The sequence below is a fragment of the Pristiophorus japonicus genome, chromosome 12 (assembly GCF_044704955.1).
Source record: "Pristiophorus japonicus isolate sPriJap1 chromosome 12, sPriJap1.hap1, whole genome shotgun sequence".
NCBI classification, from domain to species: Eukaryota; Metazoa; Chordata; class Chondrichthyes; family Pristiophoridae; genus Pristiophorus; species Pristiophorus japonicus.
In genome coordinates this window covers 33,879,783-33,905,912 of record NC_091988.1, presented here as the reverse complement: position 1 = coordinate 33,905,912, position 26,130 = coordinate 33,879,783, and the positions used below count along the sequence as shown (strand labels likewise).

The 26,130-nt window shown below is 40.1% G+C and overlaps 1 protein-coding gene across 2 annotated transcripts in view; it reads right to left on the bottom strand.

Moving 5' to 3' along the window:
- The window catches only part of wnt5a (wingless-type MMTV integration site family, member 5a), a 40,403-nt gene extending 16,152 nt beyond the window's left edge, over positions 1 to 24,251 (bottom strand). The window contains exons 1-5 of one of the 2 annotated variants that reach the window (XM_070895294.1): positions 23,818 to 24,251; positions 17,265 to 17,379; positions 13,906 to 14,036; positions 12,203 to 12,450; positions 8,630 to 8,922 (exon numbers count right to left, since the gene is read on the bottom strand). In XM_070895294.1, the coding sequence (XP_070751395.1) occupies positions 8,630 to 8,922; positions 12,203 to 12,450; positions 13,906 to 14,036; positions 17,265 to 17,333 (741 nt within the window). In that variant the 5' untranslated portion in view covers positions 17,334 to 17,379; positions 23,818 to 24,251. The remainder of the gene's footprint in view (positions 1 to 8,629; positions 8,923 to 12,202; positions 12,451 to 13,905; positions 14,037 to 17,264; positions 17,380 to 23,817) is intronic. The other variant, XM_070895295.1, reaches the window with a different exon arrangement.
- Positions 24,252 to 26,130: the final 1,879 nt, after the last annotated feature.

Genomic DNA, 26,130 nt, shown 5'->3' with positions numbered 1-26,130 from the left:
CATGTTCTTTTATAAATTGTCACAGTTGTAAGTACTTCCATGTACTTGCGTTATAGAAGGCAGGAAATTGATATTAATACGAGAATTTGGTTAGTTTTTAAAGGATAGAATAGGTCCCCGATGTCTAAGTGAGTAAATGCAGAGTTTGGTATGGTACTGAGTCACAATGGATTCACATTCAACTTTGGTGTCTCCAGGCTTTGGTGGGAAGGAATGGAAGAAAAACAAATCAGCTACTGTTTCCCATTGGAATCCAATGAGCCCTGCTAAAAAGTGCTCATGTGGGTGCTGGTGAGGAGAACATAAGAACATAATAGGAGCAGGAGTAGGTCATGTGGCCCCTTGAGCCTACTCCAGCAGTCAATAAGATCATAGCTGATCTTTGACTACAACTCCACTTTCCCGTCCGATCCCCTATCTTTTGAGAGTCCAAAAATCTATATCTCAGTCTTGAATATACTCAACAACTGAGCATCCACAGGCCTCTAGGTTGATATAGCTGTAATTAATACCTTGTTTGCTAAGACTCTGAAGAATGATCAATTGGGTAAAGTACTGGAGGTATGTCAACACCTCTCAGACTCTAATCTAACATGAGTCATTACCTTCAGGAAAGGAGACAACTGGGAAGTAGAGATAAAAGAACATAAGAAATAGGAGCAGAGTAGACCATTTGGCCCTTCTAGCCTGCTCTGCAATTTAATAATATCATGGCTAATCTACCTCAACTCCATCGTCTCGCACTATCACCATATCCCTCGAGTCCCTGGGTATCCAAAAACCTATCACTCTCTGTCTTCAATATACTCAACGACTGAGAATTCACAGCTCTCTGGGGTAGAGAATTCCAAAGAATCACAACCCCTTGAGTGAAGAAATTTCTCCTCATCTCAGTTCTAAATGGCCGGCTCCTTATTTTGAGACTATGACCCCATGTTCTAGATTCCCCAACCATGGGCAACATCCTCCCAGCATCTACCCTGTCAAGCCCTTTAAGAGTTTTATATGTTTCAATGAGATCATCTCTCATTCTTCTAAACTCTAGGGAATTTAACCCTAGTCTACTCAATCTCTCCTCATAGGATTATTATATTATTAATATAGTATCAGTCTGTATTTTATACATGTACATTAGCCAGCTTGGAATTATTTTAAAAACAGTAAACGTTTGTTCTAGAGCAGCACTCAAAATTCTGCATTTGTGAAGGAGAGAGGATAATGGACATTAATTTGAATTTAGCATTTATTGAGTATTTAGGCTTTCTTCATTCATGCTTGGTGTTTTTTGGGAGGTTCCATTTTATTTAAGTGATACTCATATAACTAAGTTTTTTTCAGTGAGTTGGCTGTGTTTCAATAATCAGGGATTTTACCCCCCCGCGCACCCCGCGCCCCCACCCCCCCGCCCTCCACAGACACATGAGAATGCACAGAAATGGCAACGAGAAAGGAATTGCCATAGTTACAGTTGCATATTCATTGATGGGAACAGCAAGCAGATAGCTGTTTGCTATATATCAATGGCTCATGGAAAAGTAGCTTGAATCAGGTTATTTCATGTACATTGAAATCACTCTACATGTCATATACTTGAGATTACCAGCATGTATCATATGCTGTTTGATCCACATGCATTGTATAAAAGCTACTATTATAACCTGCTCCATCCAGTTTGGATGAGATTTCTTCTATACCAGATATAAAGTTACAGTATCAATTCAACTTTGCTGCGCACAAAGCCTGCACTGAATAGAAAATAAATGGATCTCAGAGGTTAAGACCATAATCCAATCAAGAGGTTCAGATAACCTAAACCATGAAAGCAAAACTCAAGCCATTTTGGCCCTCTGAAGCAATATTAAATCTTAACTCTTAGAACACCACTACAAAGTTGATTTATTTGCGTGCTATCAAATGACTAGAGCTGCCACCAAGTTTGCTCGTCAGTAACAAGCACCTCCTGGTTTTTGATGCCATTTTCATAACAAGGTGGACCTGATTGTATCTACGATGCAATTAAAGCTATCTATAAAACCTAAGCTATGCATTGACTGGAAAAACAACTTTCAAATGGCTTAGAATCTCCATTAAAGTATTGGACAAAGCAATTTTATACATACCATTAATGTTAATATGCTAATATCACCCCAAAAGTGTTTAAAACCCATAAACAATATCAACTTTAGCAATAATAACCCATAATATATCTGAATATACCAGTCAATATTGGCTGCTTTTAAGGAGATACTGCAAATCACTTTGTCTGAAGGCTTCAGATGAAGACTAAATCTTATATATATCCAAAGTGTCAAGACACTATTACACATTTGTGTCATGTATTATTTAATAGAGGAACACTGTGCGACCTATGTCAATTTCTAAACAGATTTACATATTTTGCATATTGGGACCAATTTTACAAATGCTCACTTCCAGCAGGGACCCACGACATTCTCGAGATGTGAGCATCGCTGGCAGGTCATTTATTGCCCATCGCTGATGTCCTGAGATGGTGGTGGGCCACCATCTTGAACCATTGCAATCTATGTGATGGAAGTATTCTTTCTAGTGGTTTGATACAACTGAGTGGCTTGCTAGACCACTTCAGAGGGTAGTTAAGAGTCAACCATGTTGGTGTGGGACTGGAATCACATACAGTCAAGGCTGCGTAAGGTTGGCAGCTCTCCTTCCCTAAAGGACATTAGTGAATCAGTTGCATTTTTACAAGGATCCAACAGCTTCATGGTCAATTTTACTGATAGCAGCTTTTTATTTTCAGATTTTAGTAAAAACTTCATTCAAATTCTCAAACTGCCACATTGGGATTTCAACTCACGTTCTCTGAATCATTAGTCCAGGCTTCTGGATCAGCAGTCCAGTAACTCCTGCAGGAGTACATATTAGGAAATCTCATGATCTCCATTCAGAATGAACAGGAAATAGTGCAGCTTGTGTCCATAATTTCCCAATATGTGCCCCTGACAGTCGAATCTCCCTATTGGTGTGTGCAATTTTTAACAATTGACCCTTTATGCCTATTTTAATTTTAAATATATTAATTTGTTCAGCATTGCACCATCTAACCTAAAAGAAATCTGAGGATTGAAAAGTTATATGTGGTACAGTAGTGCAAATGAGCAGAAAAATAAGAAGCTCTTGTCACAATGACAAGTTTCCAATCACTGGCCCTACCAGTATAATTAAAGTGTGAACGGGTACAATACAGAAAAAAAATTGTGTCTATGGGTATAGTTTTAAAAAAACTATTATGACAACTCACTCAAGTAAGCCTTGAGTTTACTTTATTAGTATTAAACCATATTTCACTACCAAGGATTATGGCCGTCATTGTCAGTTTCAGCCTCGGTCTTTTGACAGCTGGCTGTATACATTAGTGCCCATGGAGACAAACTATAAACTATTTGGAATGGATGACAGGGAAATGTAAAAACAATTGTAATGTTCCATATGTTGAAATTTGAGCAAGTTCTGCTCCTGCCAACATCAATTAAAGTTTGTCAGCATTTAAGTACAATCAGAGCAGGTAGCTCAAGCCAGTGAAGAAGCTATATTGCATTATAATAATCTGCTTCTCTTTAGTGCTCTTTTCATAACTGGAAATCAGTAAAGTACAGCACTATATCAATTTCTATGGTCTTGGAATACACAGAGCACTAATTCACCTTTTATGGAGTGATGCGCAAGTTTTTTTTATAACTTATAAGAATATAAGAACATAAGAAATAGGAACAGGAATAGGCCATACGGCCCCTCGAGCCTACTCCGCCATTCAATAAGATCATGGCTGATCCGATCATGGACTCAGCTCCACTTCTCTGCCCACTCCCCACAAACCCTTCTCCCCTTATCGTTTAAGAAACTGTCTATTTCTGTCTTAAACTTATTCAATGTCCCAGCTTCCAGAGCTCTCTGAGGCAGCAGCTTCCACAGATTTACAACCCTCTGAGAGAAGAAATTTCTCCTCATCTCAGTTTTAAATGGGCGGCCCCTTATTCTAAGATTTTGCCCTCTAGTTCTAATCTCCCCCATCAGTGGAAACATCCTCTCTGCATCCACCTTGTCAAACCCCCTCATAATCTTATATGTTTCGATAAGATCACCTCTCATTCTTCTGAATTCCAATGAGTAGAGGCCCAACCTACTCAACCTTTTCTCATAAGTCAACCCCCTCATCTCCGGAATCAACCCAGTGAACCTTCTCTGAACTGCCTCTAAAGTAAGTATATCCTTTCGTAAATATGGAAACCAAAACTGCACGCAGTATTCCAGGTGTGGCCTCACCAATACCCTGTAGAACTGTAGCAAGATTTCCCTGCTTTTATACTCCATCCCCTTTGCAATAAAGGCCAAGATTCCATTGATGTTCCAGATCACTTTCTGTACCTGCATACTATCCTTTTGTGTTTCATGCACAAGTACCCCCAGGTCCCGCTGTACTGCAGCACTTTGCAATCTTTCTCCATTTAAATAATAACTTGCTCTTTGATTTTTTTTGCCAAAGTGCATGACCTCACTTTCTAACATTATACTCCATCTGCCAAATTTTTGCCTAATCACTTAGCCTGTCCATGTCCTTTTGCAGATTTTTTGTGTCCTCCTCACACATTGCTTTTCCTCCCATCTTTGTATCATCAGCAAACTTGGCTGCATTATATCAGTCCCTTCTTCCAAGTCATTAATATAGATTGTAAATAGTTGGGGTCTCAGCACTGATCCCTGCGGCACCCCACCAGTTACTGATTGCCAACCAGAGAATGAACCATTTATCCCGACTCTCTGTTTTCTGTCAGTTAGCCAATTCTCTATCCATGCTAATATATTACCCCCAACCCCGTGAACTTTTATCTTGTGCAGTAACCTTTTATGTGGCACCTTGTCAAATGCCTTCTGGAAGTCCAAATACATCACATCCATTGGTTCCCCTTTATCCACCCTGTTCGTTACATCCTCAAAGAATTCCAGCAAATTTGTCAAACATGATTTCCCCTTCATAAATCCATGCTGACTCTGCCTGACCGAATTTTGCTTTTCCAAATGTCCTGCTACTGCTTCTTTAATAATGAACTCCATAATTTTCCCAACCACAGATGTTAGGCTAACTGGTCTATAGTTTCTTGCTTTTTGTTAGCCTCCTTTTTTAAATAGGGGCATTACATTTGCAGTTTTCCAATCTGCTGGGACCTTCCCAGAATCCAGGGAATTTTGGTAAATTACAACCAATGCATCCACAATCCCTGCCGCTATGTCTCTTAAGACCCTAGGATGCAAGGGGATTTATCTGCCTTTAGTCCCATTATCTTACTGAGTACCACCTCCTTAGTGATTGTGATTGTGTTAAGTACCTCCCCCCCATCGCCCCTCATAGCCCCTTGACTATCCACTGTTGGGATATTGTTAGTGTCCTCTACCGTAAAGACTGATACAAAATATTTGTTCAGAGTTTCCATCATCTCCATGTTCCCCATTACTAATTCCCCAGTCTCGTCCTCTAAGGGACCAACATTTACTTTAGCCACTCTTTTCCGTTTTATATACCTGTAAAAACTCTTGCTATCTGTTTTTATATTTTGTGCTTGTTTACTTTCATAGTCTATCTTCCCTTTCTTAATCATTTTTTTAGTTATTCTTTGCTGGCTTTTAAAAGCTTCCCAATCTTCTGTCCGCCCACTAGTTTTGGCCACTTTGTATGCCCTTGTTTTTAATTGGATACCGTCCTTTATTTCTTTAGTTAGCCAGTTTTTCCCCATGCTCCAGCCCTAAGCTGTACATTAACCATTAATATGAATAGTTAAATTAGAATTCTGAATAAAATATGTAAATAAAAATTATTAGAACAGTTATCTTTACTACATGAAATTATAAAAATCTCTCACCGAACATTGAGATTGGTATTATTTAATCTCACACTATCAAAAACTGAGGCATGGAAATTAAATATTCCCAACTGAGCATATTACTTAACCCCTTCATGTTGCATTCTCAAATATGTAAGAATGCTCAATTAAACAAAGGAGGGGCTTGCAACTTAAGGTGTTAAAAAAACAGAAAAGCAAGGCAAATCCTTCTATTTTAAAAAAGGTGCCAGTCCCAACACATAAAAAGAACATTTCATTGATGGAGGGTAGTGTAGCGACAGAGCAGATGGAGCTTTGCTCCACATCTGGCTGTCCATATCTGACCTAGGACAATGCTATGCTAACAAAGTACCAAAAAGTATTCCATTCCCCAGCGCCAGCATTACTTCCCGGTTCTTAAAAAAATAATGTTGAACAAAAAAAATTGCAAGATTCTCCCAGTTCAGATATAATTATATAGTGAAGTGAGAGAACTTTTCAGATTTATGTATATACACATATACACACACATTCTGCTGCTTCATAAAGTAATATAGATAACACTACAATAGCAAGCCAATGATGAAAGCTTTATTTGATGAATGTATCACAAGTTATGGACATCTTAAAACGTATATGTAATAATTGTAATTAACATTTTTCACGTTAGTTTTCAAGACAACCTTCTATCTAACCTTAAAGTGCAGTTACTATTATGTAGTAAATGTGGCAACAAATTTGCACACAGCAAGAAGCCACAAGCTGACAATGAAATTAATGGACAAATAATCTGTTTCTGGTGGTGTTGGTTGAGGGAGAAATGTTAGTGAAAGATCAGAAGAAATCCCTGCCTTGAGATCTGCTACATCCAGCTGAATGTCTAGAAATGAGAGACGGGCCATGTTTAACATCTCACCTGAAGGACAGCACTTCTGACAATGTTGCATTTAGACAATACCACACTGAAGTCAACTCTGGAGTAGGGCTTGAACCCCTCCATTTTTGACTTAAACACTACCCACTGAGTAAATGTAATGCTTTATTGCATTCTAAAATTGTTCACAAGTACTTGTGAAAAAACACCTATAATTATTTGTGCCCTCCCCCCCGCCCCCGCCAGTGGCACAGTACAAACCTGGCAGCTCACTGGACATCCATTTCGCCATGGTGATAGTACTTGACTACTTTGTTAATTGGTGGTTAAATCGTGACCCATACTATTTCCACTAAGATGATGTAGAACCCTGTTCCTTCCAGTTCAAGTAATTGAACCTGCCCAGCTAAAATTCTCTTAAATGTGTCTTAACTGTTCTAGTCTCACTTGACCTTTTTAACACTTCTGCTCATAATCCTCTGGCCTTTCTGGAGCTCAATAATCAGTAGTGTGAAAAATGGACTATGCAAATCAGACATTTTGGTATTACATTAACCAGCAATAGACTACATCCCTGTACTACTTAAGCACCAAGGACTAGCATTTCTTTCAATAATATATAATAAAATCAAACTGATATTAAATACAGGCGAAGAATTTAATGCATGGAACAGGATACATAATTTGGCCGCAGTGCTTTATGTGAAATAAACCAACCAATGAATGAGGCCTAGAACATCCTCATCTCTGCGAGGTTCCTGCTCATACACACTATTATATTAATGCCATATTCATGAAACTAATATTCATAGTGAGAAGACATTGGAATACTCAGTTTATCTACTCATTTGGAAGATCTTTGAAACACTCCCTTTACTTGTGGAATAAATTGCCGATACGACAATTTCCCAACTGTATGGGCTCAATTTTCCCCAATTATCTGCGCCGTTTTTTTGGCATGCAACATGTTTCCCCAAAGTTTCTGCACCAGCATAATTCACTTAGGTACGATTTTGTTAGGCTACAATTTTTTTACCTCATTGGGGGCGTAACCTGCCACCCGCACCATTTCTAGCCATTTAAGCAAATTTGGTCAACTATGATTTTTTTTAAAGACGGCGTAGATGACCACTCTGAAAAACCTTCTGGGCAGCTAATAAAATCAGTGCAGGTAAGAGAATCAGCACAGAAGATCCAGTTCCATGGCCGGGACAGCAGCAGCAGAGGATGGGTGGGGTTGGCGGGGGGTGCATTCGGTGCAGGCTAGGAGCGGCACCAGCTCCAGAGGGAGGAGAGGCTTTTCGCCCCAGGCTAGGAGCAGCACCAGGCACTTACGGGGGGGGGCAGGGGGGGGGGGGGGGTCCTTTCCAATTCTTACAGTTTACAGGATAGACTTTTGGCACAAAGACTCTTTAATATTTTCATGTTGGTAAGCTGCTGCCTTAAAGAGCTGCAAGGTGCTTGTGAAGGTTGCTGTGAGCTGGCCAGAATGTCTTATATGTTTCACTTTCCAGCCTCAGCCCTCAGTGTGTCCTTCGTTACCCTGGCAACCCGATCTTTTTGGCGCAGAACTTAGGCTCCACCCACAGAGCTTAAGGACAATCTATGCCAGGCCACATTCACAAGTTAAAACGGGGAAACTTGCAACTTTTTTTTGGCGTAGTTGGGCACAAATAAATCGCCGTAACTCTTCAACTACACCAAAAACCTGCAACGTGGAAAATTGAGCCCTTAGTTTCTACATACAATACAGGACTGGATTTTAGCCTTTTTTTTTTAAATGCAATATTAAAACAAATTGGCACAATTATATTAAAAAAATCTCTTCAATCTGTTACTGCAGATGTACATTAGGTCTTTATATCATAAATAAACTCAAATGTATGAAAGATCAATTTACCCTTCTTCCAGCCTCGTTGTTATGCAGATTCATGAATGTCCGGGCACTATCATAAGTTCCTTTCTGATAGATCTTCTCCCTCTCCCTGGCATCCACAAACTCCTTTGCAAACCTGTAGCCATACTCTACATTATCTCCGCAGCCACCCCATAGCCAGTCACGTGGTAAATCCTTGGGCCGCGCAGCACGGCTGCAGCCACATGTGGCCAGCTCCCCCTCGCGACAAGCACGGCTGATAGCGTGCACCACTCCAGCAGCAGAGATCCCATAGGTGAAGGCAGTCTCTCGGCTTCCTAACGAAAAATATAAATGGCTTCAATGCAGAAGAGTAAATCAATCACTTTGTGTTAAAAAAAACATTCAAATTCAGTTTGATAACCTAGTTCCTACATAATATCATGGCTATTTGTGGGAAGACCCAGAAGGCTCTTAGTAGTTAGAAAGATGAAATAGTCGTACATCCTACATGCTATCCAAAGAAGGGGAAACAGCCTACTTATGGCAGTTTAATACCGCATGGCTGACTCTCAAATAAATTGTAGCACGACTCTGCAGTACATTTAAGAATATGGAAATTATTTGTAGAATTTTTACAAGTAATGCTGTAACCTAGATCTTCTTGGGGAATTAAAGCAAGAAAAAAATGCACAATAAAATCACGTGGAGCAATTTGCAATGTTGCTCTGAAAACCGCTTTGAAAAAGTACAAAGCACTACTTATGTAGGATAGGTCTGCATCATTGTTAGTCAACTTAGCCAAGAGTTTCCACTTAGGGCGCAATTGGCAAACCAAGACGCGAATTGTGCTCAAAATTGCACTGGTTTTAAGAAGTACTTTTTGCTCAAGTTTCCCCTCAAACTCATTTGCATATTGCCAAATGTAAAATCTTCCATGAACCAGCACAATCAGGCTGTTAAAACCCCAGTTACACCCAACCCTTTGTGTCTAACTTTTAGTGGATAATTTAACAGCATAATTACTGTGGAAGAACCAAAGTTTCCATCAGCTTCCCTGACTTGAGAGAGTTTGCTGATTGCCAACTCTGTGGTGGAGGCTGGGAAGGGCTCACAACACAGCCTGTGTCAGAGCAGGGAATGACAGACCGCAACCTCAGGATTTCCGCATTAGGCTGCGCCTGCGCTAAACCCCAAAGTTGCGGCCAGTTCTAAAGTCGGAATGATGGCAAACGCTGCCAGTTTGCTGTCATCCGGACTGCAAATTCTGGGCCAATATTTCAAAGCTTTTAAAATTTCCTTGCACCTAAAAAAAGCTTAATTTTAAGAGCTTCTTCGAAGGTCCACAAACAGGAACAATTAGCAGAAACACGCAATGGTGATTAATTCGATCAGGGACGCGGCCAGTTTTATGGGCAGGGCCAGCTTCCAGCACGATGTTTTTTAAAACAGCGTAAAAGATTGCGGAAACTGAACTTGTGTTGGGCTTAATTTGCGCTTGAAATTACTTGATCTTTTACACTGGTTTGGCCAATTTCGGGTGAATTGTGCTGAAAAAACTGTGCAACCTAGCGGAAACTCCTGCCCCTTATTCAATAAAACTTCAATAATAAAAAAATACACAAAAGTAACTCCATTTAACATTGGTACAGGAATATAGTGCAGTTATTACTGAAAAGAAGTTTGAAAAGGTTACTTGCCATTTGGGAGTAATAAAAGTCTAGATTAACTTTTCACTTGTCATTTTAACCAGAGGAAATAAAATTGAATAAAATATAGCTTTACTATAGGCAAGGAGCTTGTCTGTTGGTTAGAGAAGTGCTACAAGAGGCCACATAAGGATCAGATGCAGAAGAAAAGCAAAGAGTCTATGAAGGATTCCAGATGGAGGAATGCAACTTGAAAGCAAGCTGGTTCCTATGCTTTTCAGCTGGTCAAAGCTGGAAAGTAATTAGCCCTGGGGCACATTGCCAGTGGTACTATACAACAGCTAAGGCTAAAGTGAAAAGGGAAAGCAATAACAAAGTAACATCAAAAAGCTTACAGAAACAGAAATAAAATGAGTTTCAGTCATTATACCAGCTCTTGCACAGGACATGAGGGATGGGCAATATTTGTTCAGATAACTGAAGGTGTGAAGAACACAATCCCTGCCCATGAATAAAAGTGTTGCTAACAGTAATGTTTAATAGGTTTGAATATGCTGCGGTTAATTAGGATGAAAGTTGCCTTAAACATACAACTTGGTTCCATAACAGTACTTCGAGACTAGAAGTCAAACTTCTCATATCTTGTAAAAAAGAGACAAGCATTTATATAGCGCCTTTCACAACATCAGAACATCCCAAAGCGCTTTACGGCCAATGAATTACTTTTCATGAAGTGTAGTCATGGTAGTTACTGTATTAATGTAAGCAATACGGCAGCCAATCTGCTCACAGCAAGCTCCCACAAACAGTAATGTGATAATGACCAGATAATCTGTTTTTTTAGTGATGTTGGTTGAGGGATAAATATTGAATTGAATTAGAGCATCGAGCTAGCAAACTTGAAGAGTCAATAAATGTGAAAGTTTGTATGAAAGATTCAAAAAATCCCATTTCAAACATAATCAATATAAATCTCTGGCAGTTTTGAGCATGGTGTGACCATGTGTGGCCAGTCCAACGTCAACCCAAATCCAGCTGAAGACCTAGTTGTCATCAAACCACATTCTTTACCTGCTACAACTATGCTGCTCTTAAAAAGTTCAAAGTTCTCTCATCAAGATGTGAAATACATGCAGAATCCACATGTTTTAGTTAATCGTGTTGAAGGGATTGGGTTTAAAAACCAAATTAAATCATGAAGTACAAATCCCTATTTATTTTAGCTAATACATTTCTTTAACCAGAATTCAACTACTAGTTAAAATAGGACATTTTATCCATACTCGCCAAACATTAATACTTTACTATTAGGGAGCAGAGCTCTGCACAAATGTAGGCAAAGATCTCTCCTGGTGGTGAGGGTGTGATTTGCAAACTGATAATGTGACCAGGGTCTTGCCAACTACAAACTGTACTTTGCACATTCTGGTCTTAGAGTGGCAGCACAGTGCAACTGCAGTCTATGTTAGGTGAGCTTTGCCACCGAATGGAATATGTGAAATTGATTGACTATATCTAATGAATTTGTTTTACTTTAAATACAATGGACCATTACTTGCAGTCAATGTATGTCCTTACCTGTTCTGGTGTAGTTTTGTTTTAGTAAAGAGTTGCTGTCATTAAGATTGTTTTCTCAAACGGGACTTCATGGATAAGTGAAGAAAAATTAGTCATAGATGAGACAGGAACATAAAAATGCATCAGATACTATAATTTAAAGAGAAAAAATAAAAAGCAAGCTAACTAACAAGAATGGAAAGACTTCAGGAAATTCAGTCAGGAAAACAGCAAGGCAATCTGTGCAACGGGAAGGAACTATGTGAACAAACGCACACACAAGATGTGGCAATTTGTATATTTCTGTCGTGCAATAACAGAAACACAGACATACCAGCACAAACACATACACTCGTACACACACATATTACAATTCCTAAGGCGACATTGCAAACTTTTGGGGGAAATGTACCTATCTGCATGACCCTGCCGAAGACAGATGTGTTATCAACAGTGCTGCAATTCCACCGCCGGTGTCTGAACTGATGTTGACATTCCTTGATGCCAGTTTTGGCACCTTCTCCAATATACTGCATGTGATCCCGGTACAACTGGCAAAGCTTCTTCTGGCCTTGAGAAAGCCCAGCCAGCTGGCTACACAAAGGCTGGGCTCCTATAATGTATACCTCTGGTATTTGAATGGGATTCATGGCTAATGACCTGAAGTAGAAAAAAAAGGTTAGCAAAAGATAGCATCTCCATTCACAGTCATTTCACAGGCTACAATCTATAAGGAAGACCTCTAAGCATTGTATGAACTGGCCAAGGAGCAAAAGGAAGGCAAAAAATATACGGCACTGTCTTGAGGAGAGAGGTAGTAAATGGTGAAGACAAAGCACTTAAAATCATTCAGGACATGAACTTGTAATGTTGCCTACAGCAAGAAAGTCTGTGTGAAAATTGAATCGAAGTACACATCAACTCTCAGACATTCAGAAAAGTTTAATTAAACATTTTACCATTTGAAAATTAATTATTTTTAATAATTAGAAAGTGTTGATGAACCATTGTAATTCTGCAAATATCCTTGCTTACAGCCATTCCACTATGAAAACAACAGCTATAACATTCCAAAATAGATATAGTGCAGAAGTGGAAAGCATTAATTAATATAGAAAAAATCTCAGCATTTTTTTCACAGTTCGGGTTGTGTTACTTAGAAAAATTGACTAAAATCCAAGGTGTTTATAATTGTATTTCAGTAGCGTTTACAATAAAGGTGCAATTACTTTTGAGAATACTGTGTGAATGTGTGTAAAAAGAGGACAAATGTATTGAAACCTGGCTGTGGAAATCCAATCGCTCTCTCGTGTGGGTAACTGGCGCTGGCTGAAAAACTGCCGTGTCTTGTACCGGTGTTTCGATCTAACACCGACATTGCACAATGTCAAGTCGTGTGCAACAGAAATAATCCTATCATAATACTTCATGCGATTCAAATGAATCAGCTCTGAACGAAAATGCTGCAAGTCGGTTACCAGTTGTGTTGACAACCATCGGTGTGAGGAAAGACGTGGTGAAACTCGAAATGGAATGACTATCCCAGCACGGGTTTCTTAAAACTCTACCGTCCAGGTACAACAGAGGGGTATAATGACTCTTTTGTTCAAGAGGAATTCAGTTCCCCGATGGGGCAGAATTCCTAACAAAAAAGACACCAATGGGAAGATTTATCTGTGCAAGGGAAATCCTGCATTCTGACAATTGCTTTGAAGTCACCTGAACCACCATTCTCTGTATAACGGGTCCGCCAAATTGCACAAAGCATCGCTACCGCAGCATCCGTTTTACAACGCACAGTCCGATTTCCAAATTCTCCATCTCAGGGTGCAACACTTTGGGGGAATGAACGTGGAGTTCAGCAATTGTAAGTATACATCGGGAAATGAATATTGTTTGCCAGTTAAAATTTACTAAAGGCAAACTATACACAGATAAGTATACATGAAAGGACTTTGTACTTGGTTTATGTCTACACGTGGACATGTCTACCACTATAACATCGGAGGGTTTGGACGAGTTTGCCCCGAAATAATTCAACTCGGGCACACATATGCACCGATGACGTTTATAATGAACGCATTTTCGAGTTAGATTTTTTTTAAATGGACTCACCACCACGAGCTTGCTTCTACTAGGACCTGTTTGCAGCCCGATAGAAGAGTGGCAGTAACCAGCAGGTACCTCCAGGCCATGGCACTTTTCAAAGCTGAGTAAACCGCTCCTTGCACTGTCTCTCCTCCACTCTGCACAACATAAATTAGAACTGATGCACATCAAGGAAGCCAGGGAGGATAGACAAAAGTTCACAAGAATTTCGACGAGTAAAACAATAATGCTAACACGAACCTTTGGGTGAAAAGGTGGCTCCTTGTGTTCAAGGACCATCTCTAATCTCCTATTGGCTGACCATCAATTACACTGATTTACACACATCTGGAATAATTTACCAGATGTGTTTGAATCACTGTAATTGGTGGACAATTACAGTCCAGGCAAGATAGTCTTAAAAGAAAGACCATTTGGTCATAAAGTTGCTGTTACGCCTCAGTGAGGCAAACAAGAGCGCGATATTATGCACAGAAACAAAGATTAATATATGACGTGATCACCTACTTGGGATAATTACCAGCAGTAAGATTAGCATAGCTTGATTCATAATAAATCATAGTTAGGCAAACCACCTTCTTTAACTCTGGAGAGTGGGTGTCATTTTTTTTAATATCACTTCACGCTTTTAAACACCCTGTTTGCGACCACTGTACTCGAGTGATCATGTATGGGTTTGCTTTTGATAGTTTTGAAATATTGCCAACGTAACCAAACGAAAAAGGAGACGTCTCCTTAATTATTCTCAAAGGAGGTGATAATTTAAGTGTCAATATTTGCCAAGAGGTAGTAACTCCTAGTTTGGGTTTGGAGTACAAAAGCACGAGAGGTGATCGTCGGAAGGAATGTGTCCATATGCTGAAGCGGGAAACATCCTGAATCATTCTAATCTCCGTGAAACGATACATATTAATGATCATGCAACTACTTTCGCTTGTAATGTCTTCCAATTGCCCGTTTTACATCTTAGTCGTGACATTGCTCGCTATGAGAACTGGTCCAGTATTAGGTGGGAGCCCGCGCCGCCAGACAAGTTTATATTCACGAAGGCCGAAAGCATAGCCCGTTTTTGTACAAGAAGCACAACTACTACAAGAAAGTAGCCGCTTGATTATTACCAGGAGATTAAATAGCTGTTCCTTAACACATCGGCTGTATTTTTAGTTATTCGGTATAGTGGCTGTGCCGTCCCTTACATCCAGATGTCCTAATTCAAATAATATTTCCACTACTTTATACCCCCTGGGTAAGAATACAGCCCCTTTTAAAAACTTCAAAAACGAATTCTGATTTCAGGATCTAATACGATTTTTTGAAAGGCGAATGTTGAGGAATTACACGTGAAATACTGTAAAGATGAACTCCATTTAGACACGCAGCTTTGCCGAACTAAGTAGATCTGAAGACTTGAATTCATGCCTCAACTGACTGCAGGATATTTCCCCCGGGAAGAAACACTTCGCTAACAGGTGGCAACGACTTAGAAAACATTAAAACGTTTTCCCGAACGATTTAAAATAAATAAATTCTAGGGAAGGCCGGCCAGCATTACTGTCTATCTAGGTATGATTTATGTATTTTTTAAAAACCGAATTCGTCTATAGTGATGCGACCTTACTTTAAACTGCAGCAATACAGATACTGAAACAGATTATACAAAAAAGTATAGCAAGTAATTTTATTAACTTTCTAATGTGCACACACGTCACACGTCCTAAAGAAATCCATGCGATAGACACGGAGAATGCAGGTAATTGAGAACACGTCGAACTAAGGGACATCCGAAAGAACATGTTGCTGCCTTTGCAATGGAATGATCCACACAACATTCTGATTCGTGCCATTAAAGCTAGATTCAAATTCAGCTCCTTTACCTGCAGACACACAACTAGCTTTTAGTCTTATGTACAAATGTTAGGGTTCTCTGTAGTGGAATAAATGCACACACTTTCTGAAATACAATCTGCCAAGCCTCACACAAAGAAGAGCTTATTTTAACAACCCCTAAAATTTACCCGCTGAATATAATAGGAATCAACCCAATCTCCACTACAGCTTACATCCCAAAGCAGGCACCGGATCCCAGACACAAACCTTACTTTGAGCGCAATTCTCCAAACGACCCTTTATATTTCGCAATGTTAGAACAAATTAAATTTATTGACAAAGTACTCACCCAAAATATATTGACTTAGTGCGAACTTAAGCCAACACTTGAAGGGGTTTGGTCGGTTTCATAATTAGTTTATTCCCTGCACTTTGTCGACCTCGAGTTAACTGTCAAAGTATGACATTTCTAAAGTATTTTATTTTCTACAAAGCCATATAAATACTTCCGTCACCAATGTTTAATCAAATCCGACCATAGCAACATCTGTTCTCTATGTTACTAGGCTGCAGTGTATCTAACTTTTTAAAATCCTAAATAGAACTGCACCGCGCCCATAAATTAAAGACGCTTGCAATTTCCAGCCTAGCTCGGTTCCTGTTTCCAATTTCAGACTGCAGTTCTACAGGAGTTGTACAACTCCTCTTGCTGCTTTCTATTTGTGAAGCATGATATCAAATTATTAGAAATAAGTTTTCATCAACAATTTACATATTCTAAATGTTTCCGTTCAGTCCTTTGATATTGACATCCCATTCTATTTTTGGCAGGCGATAGCAAAACAATCTTTTGTAATTCTTCCCATCTTCGGGCTGTACAAAGCCAAAGAAGTTTTGCAAGCACATTACAATCTAAAGCCGCGGACTTTCTTGGATACCTGGGTGACATTTAAAATGTTTGGGTTTCAACTGAAAGAATCCCACTAAAAAATCAAAAGTACAAAAAGAGCAGTGAAGTACGATCCATTTGCAATGTAATACATTTAGATTGATTGCCAGAATCGTGCATGTGGATATGATTGCATTGTTCTACGAGTTGCTCTTCTGGCGTGAATATGTAGGATAACTGACTGCCAACCGACCAATCATGCTGAACACGCATGAAAATGTGACAGCGCGATGTAACGCAACTGCATCAAGAAAGGGCCCGTCAACTGAGAAGGAAACTACTGTTTCGTTTCTATTAATCTAAAACATGAACACAAAGTCGACGTTTCCAGATTAAACGTTTCTAGTATCCATTTTTTCTCATGTCATGTAATAGATACCTACTAGTTATAATCGAATTTAAGTAATGGAATTGGTTGCACTCATCTCAGCCATTTATTAATATACCGAGGCCACTGCTTCTCTTAGCCAATACAGAGGCAATACAACTTGTAAATGTTCTTAAACTTAAGGAGGCAACAGTATTTTGCCAATATATTAATTTTCATTTTACCAACGGCTAACAATTAACGTCACATAAATGTACCTACACGTGGTACAATACTGAGGTGATGCATCAGTGTATCTCCTCTTGAAAGTGGTCTCCCAGTTTTAAGCATCTGAAGCAACCGTCCTGTAAATCAGCCTTCGGTCAACCCAAGAATACTGTATGGAGGAAATAACATTACCATCTGTAAAAGGGAACACTCCATGGCTTAAAAAAAGATAACGTTATGTCTCGTATCCCTTTAAGATACCGTCTGGTCTGGTTCAGTCTGAAAGTAAATGTGTCGGAAGCTATGCAGCAAATAGGTCAGCTGCTCTCAACAGGTACCCTCACTAAATATTGCTAAGCGTTACAGAAAGTTAATTTAAGTATGGAGATTAGATATTTTATTACCTCCACTTACATGCAGTGTTTGTTATAGTCCATTTTCGGGCAACTTTCATTTGGATCGAAAAGCAATCTAGTATGTCGAACAAGATTAACCTACTCCATGAAGCACACTTGTGTAAATATCTCTAAACGTCTAGAATCGAGAACCGTCAGATCCTCCTCCAAGGTAAACCTAAGGACAGTCGTTTGCGCCCAAAATTGATTGGAATTCTCCACCCACTTTTCAGCTACCATTTGCAGGTTACTCAAACGCCTGCTGCGCGCAAGACCTGGTTGCTTGCTTGTAAGGGGCAGGTGCTCGTGTCCTCCTCTCTGCAAAAATATAATACAAATGCGCATCGAAAGGTTAAAAATCTGTCAGCAGTTTTGTCTTACGTACCTTCAGTTATCGGCCATATTCACTAATAAGAATAAAAGTGGAAAAAAATTTGAAGTATTCGAGATGTTGATTATGATTATTTCAAACTGCTGAAACTGAAGACATGCATTTTATATAGGTGTTGAAATATAGTAAGTATTAGATCAAGAACTGAAAAGTTTATTAAGAGTGCATTCTGGTAGATAGGAATTTCCATAGCAACTGCCATGCTGTAAACTAGTTTGAAGCAAAAGGCATTTTTTAGGATATTCAGAAGTGACTGGACAGCAAGATGTAAAACATTTAATCAGTTAGTGCAAAACATAGATGGAGCCACAAAGTTTGCTGATCTTGAGCTGATCTTCGTTTTGAGGAACGAATTATATGCATCAATATGTCCACATGCCATAAACTACCGATCTGTTGTTGCAGGTTGACTACAATAAAGCTTCAAACGCCCGCTCTGGCTTCTATTTTTAGAAAGATCATTAAACATTCCCGAAGCAAATTGCGAAATCAAGTAAGAACTTTACATCAAAAACTTATGATAGCACCAAATCAATGGATATATCCTAGTCAATGTACAATGTAAATTTGATTCGCAACACGAAAACTCCTTTGAAGCTAGTGAAAATAAAGCAAACTGTGTGATCACACAGACATACTGTTAAAGTTATTATAGGGTTTATTGCATAATGTTCAAATACACTTCTTTAACAAGCAAACCGTATCGGCATCCGATCACAATGACGAAGACCAATGTAATCTTGGAAAGGTTAAAATTAAAATTGGCCCAATGCTGTTGAGCTAACGGTTTTAATTTGCCGCTTCTGTAAGAACAGTGGTGTTGAGGGGAAAACTGCGAATAGCAGAATATTCTGAGAGTTGCTTTTAACAAACTAACTCACCCTGAAAAGAATTAAGAAAGTTGTTTTGTGGGCAAACAGACCTTATGGTAAAAAAATAAACAGAAATATAAACATAAAGTGATGAAGCATGAAATGAAATATTTGACTGGGTTTCCGCAGGCAGTTTACAGTAACGGAGGTTGAAGATATTAACATAAAAGATGTGGAGAAGGAAATCCAGTTTCATCATGTCCTTATTTTTTATTTAATGAGCAGTACGGTTCACGTTAAATTCCAGTCTTTAGACTGATAGATAAAATAAAATGTCCTGTGGGCTCTGTTCTGCTTTTCATGTTTTATCACTGAAATATTCAGACTGCAATCTGATACACTAACAGATGATAGGATTGTGTGGAGTCAACCGTCCTGCTATGGCTGTTTGATGATAATCAATGCGAGATAAGTGCACTACCGCTAGTAGTCACAATATTTGTTTATATAAAATGGACTAAGTGCACTTAGTACATGTTAGTATAGCATCAAAAAGTTATGTAAATGTGTTCCTAAGCAGAAATATTTAAACAGGAAACAGTTTCAATCACATGGGCTGGGCTACAATATACTTCTAAAACCCTGATTTCCAAATTAGTACCAGTGACAGAGGGAGATGAGAATAATGACCGACTGTAAGACATGGAACCAAGAATTATTTACACCTATATGTTCAGATTAGTATTGTCTTACTGCCATCGGTGTCAGTAGGGAATAGGAATAGGAACCACTTATTTCTACAAGCGACCGGGACTATCATAAAATTCGAGCCCACTTGTTAGCCCTGCTACTGTTCAATTGGAGCTCTCTCCTCTAACCCCATTCCTCTGACCTTTCTGTTATCTTTTTATATTCTTAGAATGCAAATAAGTATCAGTTCTTCTCTATACCAAGCTAAAGATGCCCTTTTAGAAGCGGAGAAACGGAGAGGGGGGTGGGGGGAGATGACAGTCAGCGGGCCAGACATCTTTATCGAGCTTCTCCCTGTCCAGTGCCCAAACATGATGCAGCACAGAGCAGCCTCACCTTATATCCGTATCCCGACATCAATCACCAAGATGTCACAGACTGTTCATTTGTCATTAAACTTGTCTCGAGATATACTTACTTATCTGAAAATTCCAATGTCCAAAGCCAAATTGAAAAGCAACATCCAAACCATCCTCTGTGTATGTACACAAGGTGCCGGGTAACTAGGGGCGCTCAGCTATAACTTTATACGAAATGATTGCAGCTCATTGCGGATTGCAGCCAGTGGTACAGCGCGGACAGAGAAGCACCTCACACAAAGCGGATGAGGTTTCTTTACAATACAAACGTTACTTTCCTAATACGGTTGTACAATAAGGATCAAAATAAGAGACGCGAATTCAGCTGTATTTATTTCGGGGGTTGTATGCGGGAGATCCTGCAGGTATTTGTTTACATGTTCTACAGCCATTTTCTTTCAGTATTTCGCCGTTTTGAAATCGATGATTAGTTTAAATTCACGACGCCGAAATGACACTGCCAAGACAAGGAGAAGTTGGAGAAAGGAGCTAAGATTTGAAATCAGCACGCTCGAGGATCGTACAGGATTTGCATTCGACCTAAAGCGAATGCAAAGGATTTCACCCACAATTAATTATAAATCGGTGGGTGTAAAAATCGAAACTTAAGTTTCAAAGTTTGGAATTGAAATTCCCCCCCTTCCTCCGCAAAAAAAACTTCCCTTTAAAGAGGCAAAGACCTATTTTCAAACTCAGCTCGGGGCTGGTATTCCAAAGGTCCCGTGTTCAACACTTGGGGGCTCTCTTTCCCCTTGAATGACAGTGAAGGAGCAGAGCGCTCCTCCGAAAACAAAGCATCTGAAAGCTAACGAGGCAGCGAGAACCCTGCGCACTTCCCGGCTGTGTAACTCCGGAATTGTTTCCGCTGCTTTTTCACCAACATTCATTGAAAAGTTACCTGTCCAGCAGTCTTCGCCAAAAATGGGGAATTAAACGCAATTGCTGCACAATCATAAAATAACCATTTTCAATTTCCTTTTTAATGTTGGGGACTAGATTGCATTGGTTCGAATGGACATATCACACGGCTTGAACTGAGACTCGGTTTTTAAAATCTATCTGTAATTGCTGCAGTATACTGGTTACATCGCATTCTTTCATTGGTACAATGTCGTTTCCGTCTCAACATAACGAACACTAATCATTTGAATCTGCATTTTAGAAAGACCTTCACTTGCATCGTTTTAAATGTCTTATGAGGCGAAACGTTTCCCGCAAATCAGTCAAAACTTTAATATAAAGAGCCAAGGAGCCCGGGTGGTTAATGGGACGTGATGCTTTTTCACTTACCAAAAAAGAAACACGTCTCAAGCATTGTTACAAGACTGGACAATAATCTTTATTTAAATTATTAATAAGCTATTGAACTTTGGCAGCAGCTATCGGCTAATAGGAAACTCAGAACTGATAAATCATAAATTTGTGTTTTAAAACATTTTTTGGGGAAAAATTAGTTTCAACTACTTAATTTCTGCCAAAAAAATCAATGTGACCCCTTATTGGCGATTCACTTGCGATTTGTGCTCCATTTTATAAAATTGGGAGAAAAAGACAAGATGAACATCACTACAAACCCAAATCTCATCGTGTCCACTGACATTCACTCTCCAACCCTCTTCCAGCAGCAGAAAGCCTGCCACCTCCAGCATTACACTCCATAGCCCGCAAGTACTGACATTCAGCCTCTTCCAACGGCAGGCATCTTCTTCGCCCTGCTCTTATCTCTCTCCCCTCTCTCCGGTGTGAGTGCCCCCTTCTCTTTGAGGGATTCAAAATCACCAGCCAATTATAGCACGTTATCCCTTATAGAAGTATAACATTATACTTCTGCCCACAGCAGATAGCTTATTGCTTCCACTGACATCCACGCCCCTCCTTCAACAGTAAGAGCAGCTTATCATTTCAGGGACTGAGCATCACCATTCGGTTATATACTGCTCCTGTTTTGCTTTTGTACTCCTCGCCCCAAGGGCAAGCAACTCGCTGCTTCTGATACTTACCGCCTCTTCCCCATTAATGTCTGCACCCCTTTAATGTTAGGGATGTAGAAATCGTTTGTGCCACTACGACCCCGTTAAAAGTGAGTCGGCCAATGTAAATTTATGGACACTGTAATAGTCAACGTCAGTCTGAAACAATGCAAGATGTTTTAGTTTTAAACTCACCCCGCCTCTGTAAATAGGGCATGGAGAGTGGGAGAGCTGCTTCATTAAATTCGTGATCTCCCGGAAGTCTTAAAGACAAACAAACTCAAGATTCTAAACGCAGAAAGTCTGAATTGTCCTGGACATTGCTGTTGCTCTTTTTAGTGTGCGAATTTTCAGTTCGGCCAAACCCTTCATTCTACTTAGTTCAATCGTTTGGTTCCGCAGTCAGTGTTTAGACATAATGGTGGTGCTTTTCTGATCAGTGTGGAATTCGAGCCACGCGATGAATGTAATCTATTAAAATATTGCATGCTTTGTTTTTCTAAATGGCTATGTTTTCGCTCAATCTTTTGTTTCTGCGGCAGTAGGAATTGTCAAATGCACCAATTTAACTTTTATTTTCACTTTTGAAGTTTGATGCCGCTCGAAAATCCGGGTCTTGCGTTTACCGACTTCGCCAAAGTTTGTTTATATATACCGTAGCTTTCGAACAGATACATGTTATTGGCCATCTTTCAGAAGTTCTCCCTGCCCGGGTCAGCGAGCAGTGGTTGGGGTTAACAAGCCTTCAGCTCACTGGCCATCTGAGACTACGGCTCGATTTTCTTTGGCACTTAATTAAAATCGTGAATTTAACAGGTTGCAAATCAAATCATATTCGTTCTAGTCACGGATTACTGCTTCTTTTCAGCAGAAGTGTGTACGTTCAAGAACTAGGAATCCTTACATGGGAGCAGCTCAACATACTTCCTGGAGTTGTACTTTTCCACATTCTCCAGGCGTCATTCCACCAAACTGACACGGGTTGCTTAAATGTGATTTAAAATGCACCACTCTGATCACTATTGAATTTCAACGTGGTATAAATGTGGTCTCGAATGGAAAATTAAAACTTGTCTGCATTAGATTCGCGTTGTTGGCATACAATACCTTGGCGTTAGGATGTTAACGGTAATATTTTTAAATCGTTTTAAAGAGTAACATTTTAATAAGAGCTTTTGTTGGCTTTCATGCTTTTGAATCATGCATGCTTAAAATTAGATTTTTGGAGTCAAACGAAGGCAACTCCGCTAGATGGCGCTACACATCGCTTTGGAACGTCTAGTTAGGTTTCCACCACACGGATTTAAAATTATATTTGTAACATTTAAAATATTAGAAATGTAATTAAGCACATACTCTTGTGTTTTCACGTCACTGTACATCCAATATTTACACGCTGCGAACAGAGCAGTGCCTGCACTACCATTTGACACAATATGCATGTTATCCACGTCGAAACTAGTTCCGATACGCACTGGACTTCAGTCATATATCCTGCCGTATAAAAGTACGCGTCTATAGTTTACAGTAAAATAGTTTACTCTTTGCATCCCTTGAGATGGTTTTAGTAACGCATCAAAGTTATATCAAGCTGTCTTAGATGGCCTATCTGTCGCAATCTGCCTGTGGGCAAGTTATAAAAGCCACTTTGTGTCAGTAATAGGCTCTGCAGTTTTTACTGAAGAAGCAAGGTTCCCGACTGAACTTAAAGACAACACACGCACACGCGCGCGCACAGACACACACACTTGTGGAACCTAACATTAGTTTACTAACGTATCCGAATTTAGAAATGGTCACTATTGGCACAGCTACAAAATGTTGCGCACAGTATACTTGCGGGGTTCCTTTATAAGGGAACAATAACAAAACGTATATCTCCGCCTAAAAAAAAGTCACGAACGATGCTGCAGTCTCATTGCAGACCTACCCCCATATTTCTTTGGCAAAGCAGTCACCAAGTAATCCAAGATTACAGCATCAAGCAGGTAATTCCTCTGCGGTGATCTTGTGCTTAACGTCTTGATCCCTACCATCAAAGCATGAAACGGGTTAAGCACGAGATGTCCTTGGAGTAAGGGTTCCGAGGATCAACACGATGAAAATTGGCTTTCAGATCGAATTATTTAAACCCAGATCAATGAATTAATCGTCTCAGCCGCATTCCCTCGTTAACTGATCCAAGCAAAGGATAACGGCACTAATTCTCTTCCAAGGAATGAAGGCTATTTACAACAATGTCCATCTGCAATAGAAATAATTAGTGCTCCTAACAAACTGTGGGCGTGATGTGCGGAAACACTTTGGAAGAAATAAAATATTCAGGAACAAAATGCCTTTGGCCAGATCGTCAGCAATAAACTTCTAGTGCTTCAACACCCCCCCCCCCCCCCCCCCCAACACACACACTTCTGATCTCCACTGGCACCGCTTTCAAATAGGCAAACTTCGGGAAGGTTTCCTTTTTCAAGTCCAAATAAAAGTTTTTGCTTCGAACTTTGGTTGGGATTTTGCAGCCCTATTTTCCACAGTCTTCTGAGCGTTCAGAAAATCGAAGTCGCTGGCAGCGAAGTGTCTTGCAGACATGGTTCAAAAGTCCTTTCTGGCATTCTGAGGCTGTGGTCAGAAGCCTGTGCTGAAGAGTTGGGAGATCTCTCCCTGATTGCAGCCGCTAAGTATTTCCTGAGCTCCACTCTGCGGCTCACCCTTCAGACTTGCACCAGGAACCCCCCGAACCCTTCACATACAATCCACTGGCGTCTGCAGCGAGGACAGCCTGGACGCGGCAGCTGAGGATTCGGAGAGAAGCACTATCCACAGCAGAGCCTTCCTTCTCACTTCTCGTCACTGGGGTCCCTCGGTCTCACCTGTCCGCTCGGATTCTCACTCTGGCTCTTCTCCTGAACTCGAAGCGTTGACTCCTCCCGCGGGCAACCGACTCTGCAACTCGCGCATGCGTCGCTCACTCCGCGACCCAAGTTTGGGCAGACCTACATTTAAAGCTGGATGTCCTGTCCCACCGCCCCCCCCCCCACCCCAAATAAAAACCAGGCATCGACACAAATTGTCATTTTACATCTGCCGAAGAATAGCAATCGATTATCAATGATTCAGCATTTTCAAATAAAGCTCATTAAAAATGAACAATGAAAACCACAACAATACTGAAGGGAGCTTACAGGTTCACTCAATTACAATTAGGTGTAATCTATGAAAAGATAATTATAGTGTTTATTACGAATTGGCCTGGGGAGGAATGCGTGCTATTGCTGATTTAAAATATAATGGAACCATCGGTTTATATTTCTGGTATAATACAGTGGAATGAAACCCATTGCAATGTAAATCCACAGGCAAAGCATGCGAAAGTGAAAGGGCACTTTAGACTATAGGGGTCGAAGCTTTGATCCCGCTGCACACGCCTGTAAACCCGGAGTTTGGGGACATATATCAAGTTTGAAATCATTCATTTGCATATATATATCAAGTTGCTGATAATGAGAGAAAATGGTGATCTGATTTAAGATTTATCTACCGTGATGGCAATTGCGTCAATAAGGAATGGTTTTCCAAAGCTCCGGGCGCACAAAATTCTAACAAACAACAGCAAGCAAGAAATGTAAATCCAAGTCAGACTGCATTGCCTGGGCTTGGAGGGCAAGAGCGTGTGGGCCGCACGCTGGACATCCTTGGCTTCAAATGTCATCCCATATCAAACCTAGATCAAGGCTCATAACCGATTAGCATGTTAAAGTGTTTGCCACTTGCTAAAACATGCTGTCTCCCCGCCGCCCCCGTGACTGGTTCGATTTTAGTCGGGAATAAACAATACAACAAAAGCACCCCCGTGTTTATTCTCGGTCAGCATCTTATGTTAGAGAGCAGCAAAACAGCTCCATTTCACGGTTAACACTGCATGAGAGAACAAGCGAAAGCTGCTGCCCGATAGCCAGCGACTCTGACCACTGATAGTTTTTTCCCAACATCCAGGAAGTTTTATAAGAAGCAAATGAGATTAATAGGAAATAATGGAAATCGGGCCTCCGTGGCTTCCAGGGAAGCGCCGCTTTGTTATTTATGAAACCGCAACAAGGACAAGCCGGCAGTTTCAATACACAACCGCTAGATTGAATTCAGATTACAATCGTTTCATATAACCCACTTCAGCATTGCAGCCAAGGAATCGCTGGATCTCTTATCCTCTTTCATTTACAAGAGTCCAACTATCACACTCTGGTCTCTC